The 16,998-nt window shown below is 41.6% G+C and overlaps 1 protein-coding gene across 1 annotated transcript; it reads left to right on the plus strand.

Moving 5' to 3' along the window:
* Positions 1-6,684: 6,684 nt before the first annotated feature.
* Positions 6,685-16,079, plus strand: LOC121709568 (vascular endothelial growth factor C-like). The gene is made up of 7 exons (XM_042093042.1): positions 6,685-7,415; positions 10,193-10,391; positions 12,076-12,266; positions 12,570-12,706; positions 13,268-13,371; positions 13,589-14,072; positions 14,535-16,079. The coding sequence occupies exons 1-7, from the start codon at positions 7,320-7,322 to the stop codon at positions 14,653-14,655; spliced, it is 1,332 nt and encodes a 443-aa protein (XP_041948976.1). The 5' UTR covers positions 6,685-7,319; the 3' UTR covers positions 14,656-16,079.
* The last annotated feature ends 919 nt before the right edge of the window (positions 16,080-16,998 follow it).

Consider the following 16,998-nt stretch of genomic DNA (forward strand, 5'->3'; position numbering starts at 1 on the left):
ACAGTACAGTAAGAACTACTATTGTATGCATTTTTCAGTTGTGCTGAAATAACTATTATGTGTACAGTATATTACTGTAGATATAGTCGTTGCATACCTGTTCTCATTTCGATATGTTCGGATAATGCCTGCCACCGTAAATCGATTTACATTTGGCTGGACCCTCAGTCCAGCCTCCCTCATGGTCAACCCATGGTTGATCACATGATCAATCAATGTAGCCCTAATCTCATCTGAGACGGCTCTCCTTATTTCCCTTCTTTGCCCTCGTCCTCTTCCATGTCCAACTCGTCCAGCTCGTCCTCTTCCTCCTCTTCCTCCCCTTCCTCCTCTTCCAACTCCTCCTCCTCGAACCCGAACACCTCGTGCTCGTCCTCTGCCTCTACCTCCACCTCTCCTGGCTCTTTCTGCGTTGTCATCCATTGTTCAAAACAGACATCTTGACATTTGACCTATTTATAGGCCTATACTAAGCCAATGATTCGTTGGTGTTCAATAAAGTGATGAGTGTTTGCACATGTGACGAGTGGGAGTGAAGCACTGGTGATTTAGTGTGGCATTTTGATAGGTTGTGTTTGAAAAACTAAATCAAGTTACTTCCTGTTAGATTTTTGTGTGTTAAGTAGAAAATTGAGTGTGGTGTTTTGCAAAATGTGTTTTAGTACATTGAAAACTGAGTCAAACATTGAGAATTAGTGTATGGTTTTGCAGATTTGGTGTGAGGTTATGATGTTTGGATGACATGTTTAGAAAATTGTGTGACGAGAAAAGATTTTGTGTGTAAGCAGTTGAAAAAAACTGTATTATGACCTTTATTATGTGTCTTACACTTCTGTACTCACTCACACTCTGCATGCACTTCTGCTGTAGCATTTATTTCAGTTTATTCAGCTATATTTCTGAAGAAGACATTGTGTTGCCTCAGGCCCGCTGCACATCTCTTCAAATTTAGATAGATAGATAGATAGATAGATACTTTATTGATCCCCAGGGGAAATTCAAGAATAAAAAATAATCAAATATGTCTTAAAGTTAATTCATAGAGTCACTTTCTATGCATTCATTTGATTACCAATCAAGATACAATGCTAATAATTGTTTTACATTTTTAATATGGACTTCTGGAAAGTTCTGAAATGCAAAATAATAGACTTTTAATCATGTGATAAAATATGCGATTAATCACGATTAACTATAGAAATTCAGGGATTAATCGCAATTAAGAAAAAAATTAATCGCTTGACAGCCCTACTTATGACACTAAACCTATTTACAGTTCAACTATGGCATTTGTGAAATGGTGGAATAATTTGAAAATTGAAGTGAAAAGGCACACTGGTATAACACCTAAGGAACCATAAGTTTTTTTCTGTAAGTAAGTAGAGTTAGTAGTGGTAACATAATTCACCTCGTGGCCACTTGTTAGGCGTGATGCAATGTATTGGAGGGAGAGGGTCAGAGGACATGGGAAGAGTATGCAAGGAGAAGTGGGTTTGGTTCCATGAGCCAAGAGAGCTGGGAGAAATCCCACTTTTGTCACAGAACAATGATTCATTGATACTTGTATGCTATGCATAAAGTATTTGCATCCACACACAACACTGCTTGTATCCACAAAGATATTTGAGAAATTGGCCAATGAAAGCTTTTCTTTTGAAAAGACCTCTTTGCTGCAGACTTCCAAGAGCCACCTCTTATATGTAGTCTGCTCAGTATCAGGATGCCAATTGAATGCTAACAGGAGCTAGTACTGAAGGGTTAATCATTAAACTATATGTGTAAATCACCATTACTGGGTAGAGTAGCCAGACCAATACAATAGTAAAATAGCACAACTCTGGGACTTTGCTGCAAAGTGATGAAAAATTAACTTTTGTATTAAACAAGTGTATAAACTTGTATATTTGAATTGACCTTATGGCCCTGTGAGATGGATGAAACGTGCATTGGTTGGAATTGCAACAGCCTTGCTGCAAATCCAGGACTTATGAACCTTATAATGAACATCACCAAGTGAATAGACACATGAAAAAAATATATAAACTCAACCAAGTTCAAAGCAGTTTTTTTATCAAATTGCAGGGTCAACAACTTTTATTGACCTTTATTATTATGATAGGTTAGAAGAAATGCCATATACCACTGTAAAATGATTAAATGATACATATTCTATGACTTTTTATATCAGTTTGTTATTTTTTTCACAAATGCTGAATAAACATTAATTGGCAACAAATAATCACTAAATATAATGTAAAATAAATAAAAAATATGAATGCAACAAGAAAACAAAACACTGGAAATTGTGGCTATGTTCCAACATGTGATCTTGTGTTTTGAAATAAAGAAAGTTTCATCTTAAAATATTCATTATTACAAATATGTATATTTTTAACATCTTTTTGCTTTGGACTTACATTACAGTAATAAAGTTTAAGCATGAATTGCCTATTAAATGATCTATCAATGATAAATAATGTCTTGTAAAGACTTATACATGCATAATTAACCATTTGGCATTGTATATTTTTTTTATTAAAGTAGCACAATTTAGGATTTTCCTTTTCGTAAATTTTCAACGCACTTGATATTCATTTTCTACTAAAGGGGTACCCAAATTAGCCTATAAACCAATGAAAAAGGTATACCTGCAACAGCAACGTTATATGTTAATGTTATATTGACAATTCTCTGTCTTTGTCAGTGTGGCATCAAAATGAGTCTGAATAGTCACCCTATTGAGATTTTAAGCTGGCTGTTTGCATAAAACATTACAACAGTTTGAAAGCTTTCTCTTGAAACCTGTTTGCACATCATAGGGATATCTCGTCTGAATAAGGTGGCAGATGATCCAGTTAATTAGTTGCTGGATCTAAGCTGTTGTATCCAACTTAAAAATGAAAGTGTTTCTATTAGCCAATTGCTTGCATCCATAGTTCTTGTGATTCATTCTTGTGGATAATTTCATATTCATGCAATAACCAGGACAGATAAGTTGCGCAACTGGGCAAAATAACATTTATGTCAGATTTATTTCAAATTCTGACAGGAACAGCAGAAATGCATTTTATTTTTATTAGCAGGAAGTAACATTTCTAAGAGATGCCATCAAAAAAAGTCAGACATTGCATCAACAGCTACTTCTCTTTTGAAACCATCTGTTGTGCAATCTTTCAAACGCTTTTTACCCAGAAACGGACAGGCGCACCTTATAAACCACAAGACTTGTCAGTTTGGCCCATTTAGAAGAGCGAGAAAACAGAATTTATCAACATGAACTATTCAAGTTAAGCAAATATGCACAGACATATATAAAGCAGGTTGATCATTCAAAAGACACAGAAGTCCTATAAAATACCAGTTTGGTGCAGTGATGCTATTTTAATGACATTGTTATGATGTCTATGGTGGCTGCTGACAAAGAACGTTATTGACATTCAGCATGCACTTTCAATGGCATAAGAAACTTACACCAGGTGGCACTGTTGGACTCCATATGACTGAACCCACACACACACACATACAGAGAGAGAGAGAGAGAGAGATAGATAGATAGATAGATAGATAGAGATGTGTCTGATTTCACTTCTCAACATAATTGTCATTTTCTAATGTAAGTATGTGTGTAATTGAACTCTGCCAATACTGTTACTAAAGTTCATGCCAATAAAGCTCAATTAAATTGAAAATTGAGAGAGAAAGAGAGAGAGAAAGAGAGAGAGAGAGCAAGGGAGAGAGCTCAACTCATCATACACCAGCCATTATTACGGTGTGATTTTGTTAAAAACAGGGTGAAAATCAAACCGGAGTGAGTTGCATGTTGTGACTCAGAGATGATCAAACGTCTTGTGTGCACCACATCTTACGGTACTGGTAAGGGTCTTGGGCTTGTAACCGGAGGGTTGCCGGTTTGATCCCCGACTAGTAGGAACGGCTAAAGTGCCCTTAAGCAAGTCCCCTAATCCCTCACTGCTCCCAGAGTGCCGCTGTGTGCTCTATGTGCTCACTAATTCACGGATGGGATAAATGCAGAGACTTAGTTCTTTGTATTCTTTGCATATCTTTTTTTTATTTTTTTACATAGTGCAATCATAAAGTCACCTCAAGGCAAAATACAACTTTGATATTGCTGTGATTATACGAGACATGTTTATGTTGCTCTTTATGACAGCTAAACTAACAGGTATGTGGGTTAATATTAGACTAATGCCATGCAGTCAATGCTGGACCTGGAGGGCATGGTCTATCTGCGAGTGGAAAAAGTAGCGTTACTGTCTTGTAGTTGCCTGCCTTTCAAGTCAAAGAGGCGGAAAATCCCTGGCTGTCAGGATGGTTTAGTATGTCATTTCCTCCTGGCCAAACGAATGTCTACGTGTCTGATTCCTGACTTGCTGACTATGAATGTGTGTTGCGTACTTTTAATGTATGATGGAGAAGACGTCGAAACGTCTGACCATGACATTGACGTAGGTTGTGTGGGAGGAAACCGAATTATACTGAAATTCACCAAAATGGAATTCTGTGTAACTCAGGGGATCAGTGTCACCACACAGACAAGACTGCAGGCCTACGTGCTGTATGGTGATAACCCTCACCTTTTCATCAAGGCTCCATCTCCCGTTCACCCCCCCAACAAAGAATTTTCGTCAACACAGGATCTAGTTCCTCATAACTTTAAGGCATGCATGGGCACGTCTCCATTTTCGCAGATTCACTGCATCTGGACAGATTTCTCTGTTATTTCAGCGATTCACTGACGAGACACGCTACTGTGCACAATGGTATTTCTGCAGAAAACTGTAGTTCGGTGCAAATCATTTCAGAAAACAGAACACGACGTGTTATAACTCACCACCGTATCTTGAATCAATCAGTATAAAGGATGAAAAAGGAAACATGGCTACAGGCATGGCTGAAAGGCGATCTGTTCTTAGTAAATTGATGGTGGAATTCCACATTCCTCTGAGCTCGCAGAGTTGGAGTTAATTCTCCAGTCATCCTGAAGCTTCTGATACTTCTCTACATAAACTTGGGATTATAACTTTAGAGGAATGAAAAATGTGTCCCTTTGAGATGTCTTTAATTTGACTTTCCATGCTGTGAAATTGACATCTTAATTAAGGTAATGGTTATGGGCATAAACAAATGCATAATCAAGTTTATGCTGTCACTTTCACCATCGTTGAGAGACATTGGGGAGATATTGTGAACAATGAGATATTGGCAGAAATAAACTGTCATTACATTATGGCTTCAGGGCCACTAAATCTGGGATTAATCCAGAGAGAAGGGAGGAGGCTGATTGAAGACTGTGCTGACAAGTTTGAGTTTTGAGTGCATGTGAGGTTGTGGCCTGTGATCTTTCTCTCACACCCATACACACACACACACACACACACACACACACACACACATTCATGTGGTGAGAGAGAATGCACGCATGCAGACACACAGACACACACACACACACAAACAGACACACACACACACACACAGAGACACATACACACACACACACACACACACACACACACTCACCAATCAAGACGATAAATCTTTTTCTTTCCTTTTTAAAGTAAAATGTGTTTCCTTTCACATTTATACTACCTCTATTATTTCCCTTCCCCTCTCCTGTGACACCTGACTACATTTTTACTGCCTCACCTGGAGCTGAACCACTGAGAGCCCACTTCAAACACGACACCCTTAACTCATTCATTACCACGGACCCCCACCCACCCACACACACACACACACACACACACACACACACACACACACACACACAAACACACACACACACACACACACACACACACACACACACACACACACACACACACACACCACCCCCACAATCACTGCCCCGACACCCCAGGCAACACAGAGAACAACACCGCCAAAGATAAGACCAAGAACACGTGATTCCAGTTTGACACTTCAGATTAATGCCAAATTGGCCGTGCTGGCAGCGAAAGGGTCAAGGGTCAAGGGTCAAGGGGAGGTTGAGGACGTGGAGGGGCCACGGCGCACTAGCCCTCAGGGAGGTCATTCGTTCAGGTATGCAGCGCTTTTATAGTGCTCAATCACAGCAGCGGCAGTAGCAGCAGCAGCAGCAGCAGAAGTGCTTGAGGTCCTCCACGTCACCTTCACAGCAGACCACCCAGATTGGAGAGGGCCATGCTGATGAGTGGGGAGAGAGAAGAGAAGTGGTGTATCAGCAGAGAGGCGACGAACAGCCCCAACATGTTCAGGAGGAAATGGCAGCGAGAATAGGGGGGGGGGGGGGGGGGGGGATGATTTACATGCTCTTCAGCCCAACCAGCCATCCTACCCATCACCTCTCCTAATTACTTTAAGCCAGACACAGATGTGAAGACATGTTCCCACACACACACACACACACACACACACACACACACACACACACACACACACACAGATACACACAGATAAACATACACCCGCCCACCTACTCTATAATGTACACACACACACACACACACACACACAGATAGAAACACACACATACATGTATACACATTCGTACACACACACATCACACTAAACGTTCCAAGAAGCCAGTGGCTGCTCCTCCCAAAAGCAGGCAGTGAGCGAGAGAAAGAGAAAGAGAGCGCCAGAGAGAAAAGGAGAAAGAGAGCGCCAGAGAGAGAAAGAGAAAGAGAGCGCCAGAGAGAAAAGGAGAAAGAGAGCGCCAGAGAGAAAAGGAGTGAAAGGGATCAGCCCACACTGACAACTCAGCCCTGTCTGCGCGCCGCTCCCCTCTTGACCGGGATATTATTTAGCCACCGATCAGGCTGGACTCATGCAACACGGTGGTCTGTCTGCCTGTCCTGTACACTCTCTCTCTGCCTCCAGGGCAATTGACCGAACCCAGCGTTTCCCATGACTCACGGCAACTGCCTGAAAATCAGTTCATACTGGAAATTTCCCTCACCGCACTCTTTACCTTGGTAATCATTGAGAAGCCAGATACTTTTGGAGGAAGTAAATGTGGTTCATGGCACATAGTGACTTAGATCAGAGAGATACAGAAGAGAGACAGAGAGAGAGAGAGAGAGAGAGAGAGAGAGGGAGAGAGAGAGTGAAAGGAGAGAGAGATAGAGAGTGAACGCTTCACAGGAAGAATGCAAGGCTGGGAGGCACCACACAGTGGACTGACTTCAGCCTGGAGAGGAATGTGCCGCACTTGGGAGCGGGAGGACTGGAGTACCGGGATGAGATAGTTCCAGTGCGATCTCCGGGGGCATCGGCAGATCCTTATCTTTCCCTTCCCTCCCTCCCATCACGGACACACTATGTGGATGCTTGTTCTGTTCCTAAGGATTCTCAGTATTACCTGTGTCTGTGGATATGAATATGGGGATTACTATCCAGGCAAGGAGGAAACAGAGGTAAGACATGACATGAGAATAGGACAAGCTTTTGAAAACAGTGGAATTATATATCTCTTGATGTTAATTGTCTCTATCAATTTAACCAGATACGTTGCTACATTGGTAAGTGAGTACAAATGTTAATTTCCCTAAACATTATTAAAATATGCAACAACATTTGTGAAACTCTCAGACAGATTGGTCTGGCTCTCCAAGAAATGTTCTTGCTCAATAATGTCAGGATTCACATGATTTTACACCTAGTTTGAAGATTGCGGGCACAAGTAGATGCACTGTAATTGTTTACATTATTTATAAACAAGGTCAGAGTAATGAGTATACAACTAGAGCCAGGAATGCTACAGATGGCAGATATTACTTTGGGTCAACAATAACATGTATGACCTCAGTGTCATTTCTATAGCATCACAGATGTGTAAAGAAAAGATATAGCCATATGAATTATCTAGATCACAAATTCCATTTCACATCTTTGTGATTTTAAAAAACTCACTTAATCACATTTGGTGATATGATGCCTTTAACCCACTGGGCATTAATTATAATTGTAAAGAGGCTGGCTGCACAGACCAGTTGACTATCTTCCTGTAATCCTCAACTGTACCTCTGGATGTCTGGATTGGTGCTTCTGGGGAACAACCCAAGAATCCTTTGGCAAAGGCCATGTTTCCATTGGATGAGGACCGCACGCAGACATGCTGTGGTCACAGCAGGTGGCAGGTGGCAGATAAGCCATTTCATTCCGGTCCAAAGGCATGACATCATGTTACGCGATCCAAGAAGGATTTAGTGAAATATTAGATCAACCAATACGCTCGTTACATAAAACAGCCGGCTATGAAAGACATTGCCTACAGTATCAACACTGGCCCATGTCCAAAGTCTGTATAATAGCATACACCAGGCTGTACTGGCCACCATAACAAATGGGACAACCTGGCTTCTTATCTCTGAGAGGAACTTGGCTGAACCCAGTGGAAAAACATGAGCTCCCTGTGCATTGTTTTCTTATGGTCCAGACGGAGCGCTTTGTCTCAACTCCACTTCCATTGATATGCTGCCAGAATGTCCACCTTGGTTATAAAGTTACCTTGTGACAATAGAACCATGAAATGAGAACAGAGGTTTTCAGGAACAGCGTGTAGTAATGTCCAGTTCTTCTGCCAGGACTGCAGCCTCCCAAAATGTTCTTTGACAATTTTACAGTACCTTTACTGTATTATGGGACAGCCTACCAGGTGTAGATACCATATCAGTGTAGTCACCAGCATAGTCAATCATAGCATAATAAAAAGAAAGAAACAAAAAATTAAGTTTGGGAACTATTTAATTTAGGGAACACATGTTAGCCATTAATTCATAGGTAATATGTGTATGTTTACTGCTCAATAAGGTGTGTATTAAATGTCATTACACATTTGCTTTATTCAGCAATTTCTTATTCTTGCCAAATAGGTGATTTATTCTTTTAAATCCATAAAAAGCAATTAGTTGGTCTTATTCTGAGGTTATTGATATATAGTATGGATCAAAATATAAACATTATAGCCTTCTATTACATTGCAAGCATACCAGCAAGCACGGATCCAGATTAAAGCAACACTTACAAGTTTTTTGTACCTTAAAATAATGTTTCCAAAATCGCTTCAGTGGTTCATCAACTCGTAACAAGGTGAACGGCACTTCTGCATTCGCTTCGCGACCCTCTATCGGCTATAACCGCACTAAACAAGTGTGCCAGATCGGGTAGCGAATCTGTAGTTCAATGGAATGAGACATAAGAGACTACAAATTTGACTTGCTTCTGATGTCACAATACATCATACTTTCATAAAATCATGCAACATACTTTGTCTGTGGACATTGTTATTTGCAAAGCCAGTGCTGGATAAACAAATAGCGTGTGTGCGACAGAGGAAAAGTGCTTTGGTGTTGCTTTAACTAGTTGCTTATTAAAGGTTTACCAAGAGTAAAATATCTATTTAGTATGAATAAGAGGTTGCTCAATAAACGCCTAATAAATGTGCAATGATGCTTAATACAACCTTGCTGAACACTGATATGCACCTACTACTTCTGTCTTAATGGTTAATGTGTGTTCCCTTACCTAAAGCGTTACCTGAAGCTTAACTATGTTTGTGAAAATATGTATGAGTGATTATATGAGTGATTCAGTGACGATGTACATTGATGTGCATATAGGGACATGCATGCTGTAGGTTTTAATGTGAGTATGTAAAGCGCAGGCCTATTCGACTTCAAATCTGGCTACCATGACTATAATATAATCAATAAAATAGTCAGGATACTGTCTAACAGGTTTATTTTACAAATAATCTTTATGGACCTGCTCTATAAGCACCTTATGTCTGTTTGGAATAGTTTTTAGAGCTTTTTGATACATCTCAGAATAAAGGAATGTCCACCCCATCCAGTGTTTGTGAATATCTTTTACTGAACTTTTTAAATGTAGCTGGGTACTCATGAACGCATGTCTCTTGACTAGTCACAATAGGAATAATTTTAGCAACACCATATTTTGGGCGGCCCGTGAAGACCCAGTGGTTTTCCTGTCTCGCCTACATGGTAATGAAGTTGAGTAGCCCTGGTATAGTGTATAGAGTTATATTGGAAATAGCTGCATAATGTTGATTCCATGTATGCATGTGTATGTGGGCTTGTATGTATGTGATGTTGTTGATGCATTTCCCCTACGTGTAATCATTAATGTAATGTTGATCTAACAATAACAAGAATCTCTTCCCTTACCATAGGTTACTACAGTTGAGGACTTAACACTTGGGGTATCCAGCTTGGATGAGTTGTTAGAAGTACTGTATCCAGCATACAGGTTGAGGCAGCGCTGCTTGCAGAGGAGATCGGAGCGCACAGCATCTCCCCAGTACGCTGATGAAGACATGTGGAGGACGCCACGGCAACTGGCTCTGTTCAAGGATGATGGCACTTTTGATGGTTAGATTTTAAAATGTCCCTCAGCTTCAGATACATCCCCGAAAACACTGTACATAAAGTCAGCTAGGATTTAAGTCTATATCTTATTTTAGGTCCATTATATTCTAGTGAAGGGAGATGTAACTTTGAACATGAGGTTGAGAAAACCTTGGAGGCACAGAGAGTAGGATAGTAGGATAGTAGGCTTTTCTTTTAAAAAACCCAGGGCCAATCTGGCAAGAGCACCATGCTCTCTTCTGTTTAAATTACAGGCTCTTTTAAAAATTATCTTGTTTACTCCAAATGTCCTGAAGGTTGCCTCCAGACAAAAACAAATGATCAGATTCACAAAATTAGGCATTTGTTAAACAATATTACCCTGCAATTGCAAGTCCTGAATTGAATTCAGTGATTTAAATATTTTGAGATATGCCAGCAAAGCAACACTGAGACTTCCTGCAACATGGCACATCTAAGAAGGGAGGTTAGTGTGAATGTTTAGCACAGTCCAGAGAGATGGAATTCCCAGCACTCATAAAATTACTTCCACAAAAATGTATGTGGTGGTAGTGGTCCATGAACCAGTAAGTGCTGCTGATTTCTCAAACACTTATTCAGTGGCCGATCTGGCCTTACTTGCACAGATGTGGATCAATTTATGTAGCACTATGCCAGAATACCTTGCAGTATGGTGCACCAAAGTCTTAGACCAGAGCAGGGATTATTTTCAATCCTGTCCCTCTTCCCTCCTTGGCTGCCAGCCTCTCCTGGTCGGCATGCATGAACTCATCAGTGGCAGTGTTTAGCAAATCAGTCAACAGCTTCTTAATTATACCGACTTCAGTCAGGTATATTGAAGCGCATGGGTAGAGGAAGAGTATGTCTGTGTACAGGTACAGGATCCAGAACGGATCACATTTTCCTCCTTTCTCCTGATACTACCTGATACTGGTAGCTGTATGCTTTATGAGGTGTAAATCACATTGCGCAATGCCTCAGGTGACATGCGGACTAATGTTAGCACCCTTTTTTGTTAGCAAGTTAGCCTCTCATGCCTCTGGCAGCAGGTCAATCCCATTGCAGGAATGTACCTCTAGGAACAATGACTGTATAGTTAGGTATTTGTAAAGTAACGGCCATGTGAGGTGAGGGAAGCTACAATTGGTGCCGGTGGGTCTTTCAAGGAAGCTAAATTGTTAAGCAAAGTTTTAACGACAGGGCGTTGGTTTTAATGTATCTTAGGCAAATCTAACTCCAGTGCTGTAGGTGGTAAGGGTTATGGCTATGGTTATGGGATTTGGCAGGCGCTTTTGTCCAAAGGGACATACAAATAAAAACAATACAATAGTTAAATTTAACAGTGAACCATTTAAAATGTTGGTAAGACTACATTAAGGAGAATAGCAATATTCAACAATAATAACAATGTGAATTCAATCAAAAGCCTAATTAAAATAAGCAAATATTATAATATACAAACCATAACACATAAGAAACGCTTAATAAACTAAGTGCATGCTAAAAGATATGCCTTTAGACCCCTCTGGTAATGGTCAACAATGGTACCCTTTGTGAAACATATAAAGCACTGCAGACTCAGAGCCCTTGGAATTTAATAGGCCTAGATTTCAATAAGAAACACAAAAATGACCAAACTACTGGAAAATTCTAACAGGACATTATGCAACATCCTTAATTTACTTAGTCATTTTGGAGGAGATCCAGCGAACAATATGCCGTCCACGAGAGGTGTGTCTGGAAGTGTCTAAGGAATTTCCGGACAGCACCAGTCGATTTTACCTTCCCCGGTGTGTGGGCGTCCATCGATGTGGAGGGTGCTGTCCCAGTGAGGCCTTCCACTGTACCAACACCAGTTATACACTGGTAAACAAAACAGTAAGAGCACCAGAATGCAGCACACATACATATGGAACTGAGCATACATTTTTTACAATACCCTTATGACACGCATAAGCTTAAATACTGCTGTGCATTGACTAAGAATGTTTGCAGTGTATACCACACTGAATAAGTATTTACATCTATAATATTATATGATGTCACTTGTTTTCCTCATGACTATAAATGAACCTTTTAACTATAAGTTAACTATTTGTTTCATGTTGGTGTTTAGCAAGGAAATTCTTGTAATCTTCCCTCCACCTATTTTTGTTCTCCGCTGGGTTTTTCTTGTCACAGCTCCTGGAGTTGTCTCCTCCACGGATGGAGCGGACCGTGGTCATGGTGTCCGTAGTCAACCACACCTCCTGTGAATGTCTGGCAAAGAGGCCGAGACACTCAATCATCAGGAGGTCTCTTGATGAGCAGCCAACACTGTGAGTCTCCCCCTCCTCAAATCAATGTGTAAATGCATTGCACAATGAAAGCAGTGTGCAATGTTAAGATAAAGATACCTGGTAGGAAATGCCAGATGCTTACATAACTCCAAAGGAAAACTGAATGTCTGTTCCTGTGGTGAATGGATATGGTGTGTCTCATGTTTGTGTGTGTGTGTGTGTGTGTGTGTGTGTGTGTGTGTGTGTGTGTGTGTGTGTGTGTGTGTGTGTGTGTGTGTGTGAAGGAGGGTCTGATAAATGTTATTTCAAGGAAGAATCGTTGAGCAGAGGCCCAGAATCTCCTTCTGCCTCTCAGCCCCAAAAACCCTGGGCCAGCTCACTCACTGGCAGGCATCAGACCGCTGTGAGTGGGCCGTGAGCCAGGGCAGGGTGGGGTGTATGGGGGGGCAGTTTCTGGATTGCTCTCCAGCTGTGAACTAAAACCACCTGCTGCCACCACCCCCCAATCCCCCCTGCCCAGAACACACTCCATGGCATGTTTTGCTCTGTGAGGTCACAATCTTTCTTGACCCTTTCTCGAACCCCTTGGTTCTCTCCCAGGTGTCCCCAGCCGGAGGAGGCCTGCAGTGCTGGCTTCGTGTGGGACGAGCTGGGCTGCAAGTGTGTTCCAGCGGATCTACTGTCCTTGTCAGAACAAGAGCTGGGTGAGTGAACTGCCGTTGCGCACAAGCTGTTGTGCTTAGCACGAAGCGGCACAGCAACTCGTTCCAGCCAGGGCGAGGACAGCCAAGCCTTCTCTGCAGCACAGGCTACACACACATGTGAGGAGTAACTTAGTGCAAAAAGAAAAGAGGAAAAAAAACTTGAATAATAAATAAAATAAGAATAATGTCATTCTCTCATTTTGTCCATCTGGAATAGAGCCCGGGGACTCCGCCCTGCTGGAGTTGTGCGGGCCAAATAAACTGCTGGACGAGGAGAGCTGCGACTGCGTGTGCCAGAACGGGCTGACCGTGGCCAGCTGCGGCCCTGGGTGGCGGCTGGACGAGGACGCTTGCGAGTGCGTGTGCGAGGTCCCGGCAGGCCCCGAGACGCCCCCCTGCCCACCCAACAGGCGCTGGGACCCTGAGCAGTGTGGCTGCGTGTGCCAGAACGGGCTGACCGCTGCCAGCTGCGGTCCTGGGTGGCGGCTGGACGAGGACACTTGTGAGTGCGAGGTCCCGCCAGGCACCGAGGCACCCTCCTGCCCACCCAACAGGCGCTGGGACCCTGAGTGTGGCAGCTTGTGCCAGGTCCAGTGTCCTGCTAGCCAGCCGCTGGACCCGGAGACTTGCCTCTGCCAGTGCAAGAAGAGCGAGCAGACCTGCATGCTACTGGGCAAAAAGTTCAAAGCTGACAACTGCAGGTGAGTCTACACGGCGAGAGTAGTTCACAGGGTGTTTCACAGTATCACTACACCACAAAAGACTCCAAGACTACACCACACACTGCATGTACAGTCAGAGAAGACATTGTTCATGTCTTCTGTGACTGTATATCAGAGAAGACATGAACATGTATATCAGAGAAGACATTTCATGTCTGTGTTGTCTGTGTGTGTCTTTCATGTCTTTTCTGCTCCACTGTGTACTGAATTATGATATTGACGTGACTTGGGAGATTTACTGTTTCCCCCCACATGCCTCCCAGAGGAGACACACTTTATGTTAAAGCCAGATGATTTTCTTTTCCCTGACGGCCATTGGCTAACCACTGAACCGCCCTTTCGCAACCCACATCGATAACCTTTTAACCTCAGATACATAAGTTCTTGACTGTGTCTGTGGTTTACACTAACAACTGCCTCTGTATTTCCCTTTCTATGAAGCTGTTATCGGCTGCCATGCAAAGATCCTCACAGGAAGTGCCCGAGTGGCTCCTACTACAGTCATTTAGTCTGCCAGTGCATTCCCAACTTTCTGAGGTCAAATGAAAGGGAACTGACATAGTACAATGTTCAGCTGTTGTGAGCCCTACACCATGAATGGAGAGGATTACACACTTTTTGGAGACTGGTCCAGAGAAATTCTTCACCGTCCCAACAGACTCAAGCCAGTGACCGCCATTACGGGATGTGCAAGAATCCTACCGAGGGAGTTTGCATGGACAAAGGAGCACTGAACTGGACTGAACTGAGATATACTGAACTGTTACATAAACAGCCATGGAGCAAACTTTCCCAAGCTGCTCGTTCTGAATATATTTATCAACTGGTACCCTTTGTTGAACTTGAAGGAACTGAATTTATGAATGCTGCTGTTTCCTATGTAAAGAAAGACATTAACCAAACTTGTTGCATTAGCAAAACATTATTTATTTATGGGGAGTCATTTCAGGTGGTTTCATAACCAACAGTCGTGCATCTAGTTTGTAATCTGTGGCCAGTGGGTAAGAGAGCTGAAGCATATTATGTCTATAAATTATAAGATGTTAATAAATGTTGAGTGAGCTGGTGACATAACAGATAAATCATAACCACTACAGTAAACACTTGTGCGTAATGAGGACTTTCGTTTTTTTTTTTTTAAATGAACATTTATCACGTGTATTTAATTTAATTAAGGCGGAGAACCAAACAATCAGTGTGGGCTGTAACAGGATATGATTCACATTAACATCATGAGTGTATAAGACAGACAGCGTATTATTATTTTAGCATCAGCTGTTTTCTCGCTGTGGGCAGAGCCAGCCCAGCCTTCTGGATGGCATTGTGTTGATGTCATTAGAGAGCAACCGCCCAGGCAGAGTGTTTGAAGAGGAGAAAGCCATGGGAAAATTCAATAACATCGCGCCATAATGCGCAAAATGTGCTCTGGTTGGGCCTGGGTGTAACTCCAAATGTGTCTCTGATTGATGTTGTTGCTGTGGAGATGGGCTCATCTGTGGAGCGTAGGCCGTCATGATTGAGTTCGTTTGGCCTCTGCTCCTCTAGCTCTTTCTCTCAAAGGGTGTATCTGATTATGGGAAAAGGTAGAGAGCAGGCGAACAGCAGGTCGGCATGTGTATGGGAAAGCAGACTTGCAGAGCTGCTGCTGTGCCATAAGGCGCGTACTGTGTTCTCAGAGCAGTGTTGAATCGCAAAGGCACTGGGGGAAACACCCTCCCTCTGTGAGAAACGCGTCTTCAAATTGTGTCTCAGATTCCTCATTCGGAACATATGTGTTCTAGATAATAAACAAAATTTATTGAGGTCAATTGAAGGGAGAGGTGAAACCTTTGCTTGCTTGGTTTTGTCTGTGACCACTATCAAAAGGTTGGTGTACGGTATAGCTTTCCACTGTACTCAATGAATCAACACGATTGTGTATTCTTTAGTCTTTATTTTACATGTAATAATATCTCAAAATAAAAAATGACTGATTTTTATGTGTAATAAATTAAGTTTAACTTTTATCAACAACATATTTTTCTTTTCAGATAATTTCTACAGATGCACAGATTTATTTTTGTAATTCCTGAACCTAAATAAACAGATTAATATTTAATCATATTCAGAACTGCTCCATTACTTACATAAGGTAGTTTTGCGGATAATTTCATCTTCTTTTTCATATCATTGCCATCATGTGGGTCATAATCAAAGAGTAACTTGCACTAACTAATAGTAGGCCTATCAGTCATTAAAGAAGACCACAAACATGCATTGAATGTTAGTATACAGACACAAGGTACTCCATATTTCTGCAGTCTGTGGTCCAGGCTACGAATTGGCAACTCTCACTGTCATAGAGCACAATTGCTGACTTTTTCCTTTTCGAGTACCCTCCTCATTTATTGGCACCCCTGGTAGAGATGAGTAAAAAGAGATATAAAAAGACATGTTTATTTTTATCTTAGTTTCACAATCAAATCACAAAAAAAAAGTTATTTGCAATTTCACGTTGAGGAGCATTGCCTTGTTGCATTATTTGCCTACACAGGTTCTCACAGAGTGATGAATACCTGGGCAGCTAATACTTCTGAGAGACTCTCTGGCTCTCTGGGATGCTCTTTTTATAGCCAGTTATGGTGCCAGTTAACGTGTGTTTTCTTTAGCATTACTCAACCCTTCCAACCCTTTTGCTGCTCCTGTAACAACTTTTTGGAGACTTGTATCAGGCTGGTATCGAATTCAAGAATGAGCATGATATTTAGTTTTTATTTACATTTTACGCACACAACGCACCAACTTTTCTGAAATCAGGGTTGTAGAAATATATTGATGCTCATGCTCATAACTGGAACTAATGTTGTCAGTAATACTTGAAAAGAATAATATCTGATAACTGATCTGATAACAGCATATGCTTATT

Source organism: Alosa sapidissima, chromosome 5 (genome assembly GCF_018492685.1).
Source record: "Alosa sapidissima isolate fAloSap1 chromosome 5, fAloSap1.pri, whole genome shotgun sequence".
Classification (NCBI taxonomy): domain Eukaryota; kingdom Metazoa; phylum Chordata; class Actinopteri; order Clupeiformes; family Clupeidae; genus Alosa; species Alosa sapidissima.

Bases quoted from the DNA above. Each gene is read 5' to 3' on its own strand.
- LOC121709568 (XM_042093042.1), top strand. From the start codon at position 7,320: ATGTGGATGCTTGTTCTGTTCCTAAGGATTCTCAGTATTACCTGTGTC. The intron at 10,392-12,075 runs GTTAGATTTTAA...TAATTTACTTAG, and splicing joins GGATGATGGCACTTTTGATG to TCATTTTGGAGGAGATCCAG. The intron at 13,372-13,588 runs GTGAGTGAACTG...CATCTGGAATAG, and splicing joins CTTGTCAGAACAAGAGCTGG to AGCCCGGGGACTCCGCCCTG.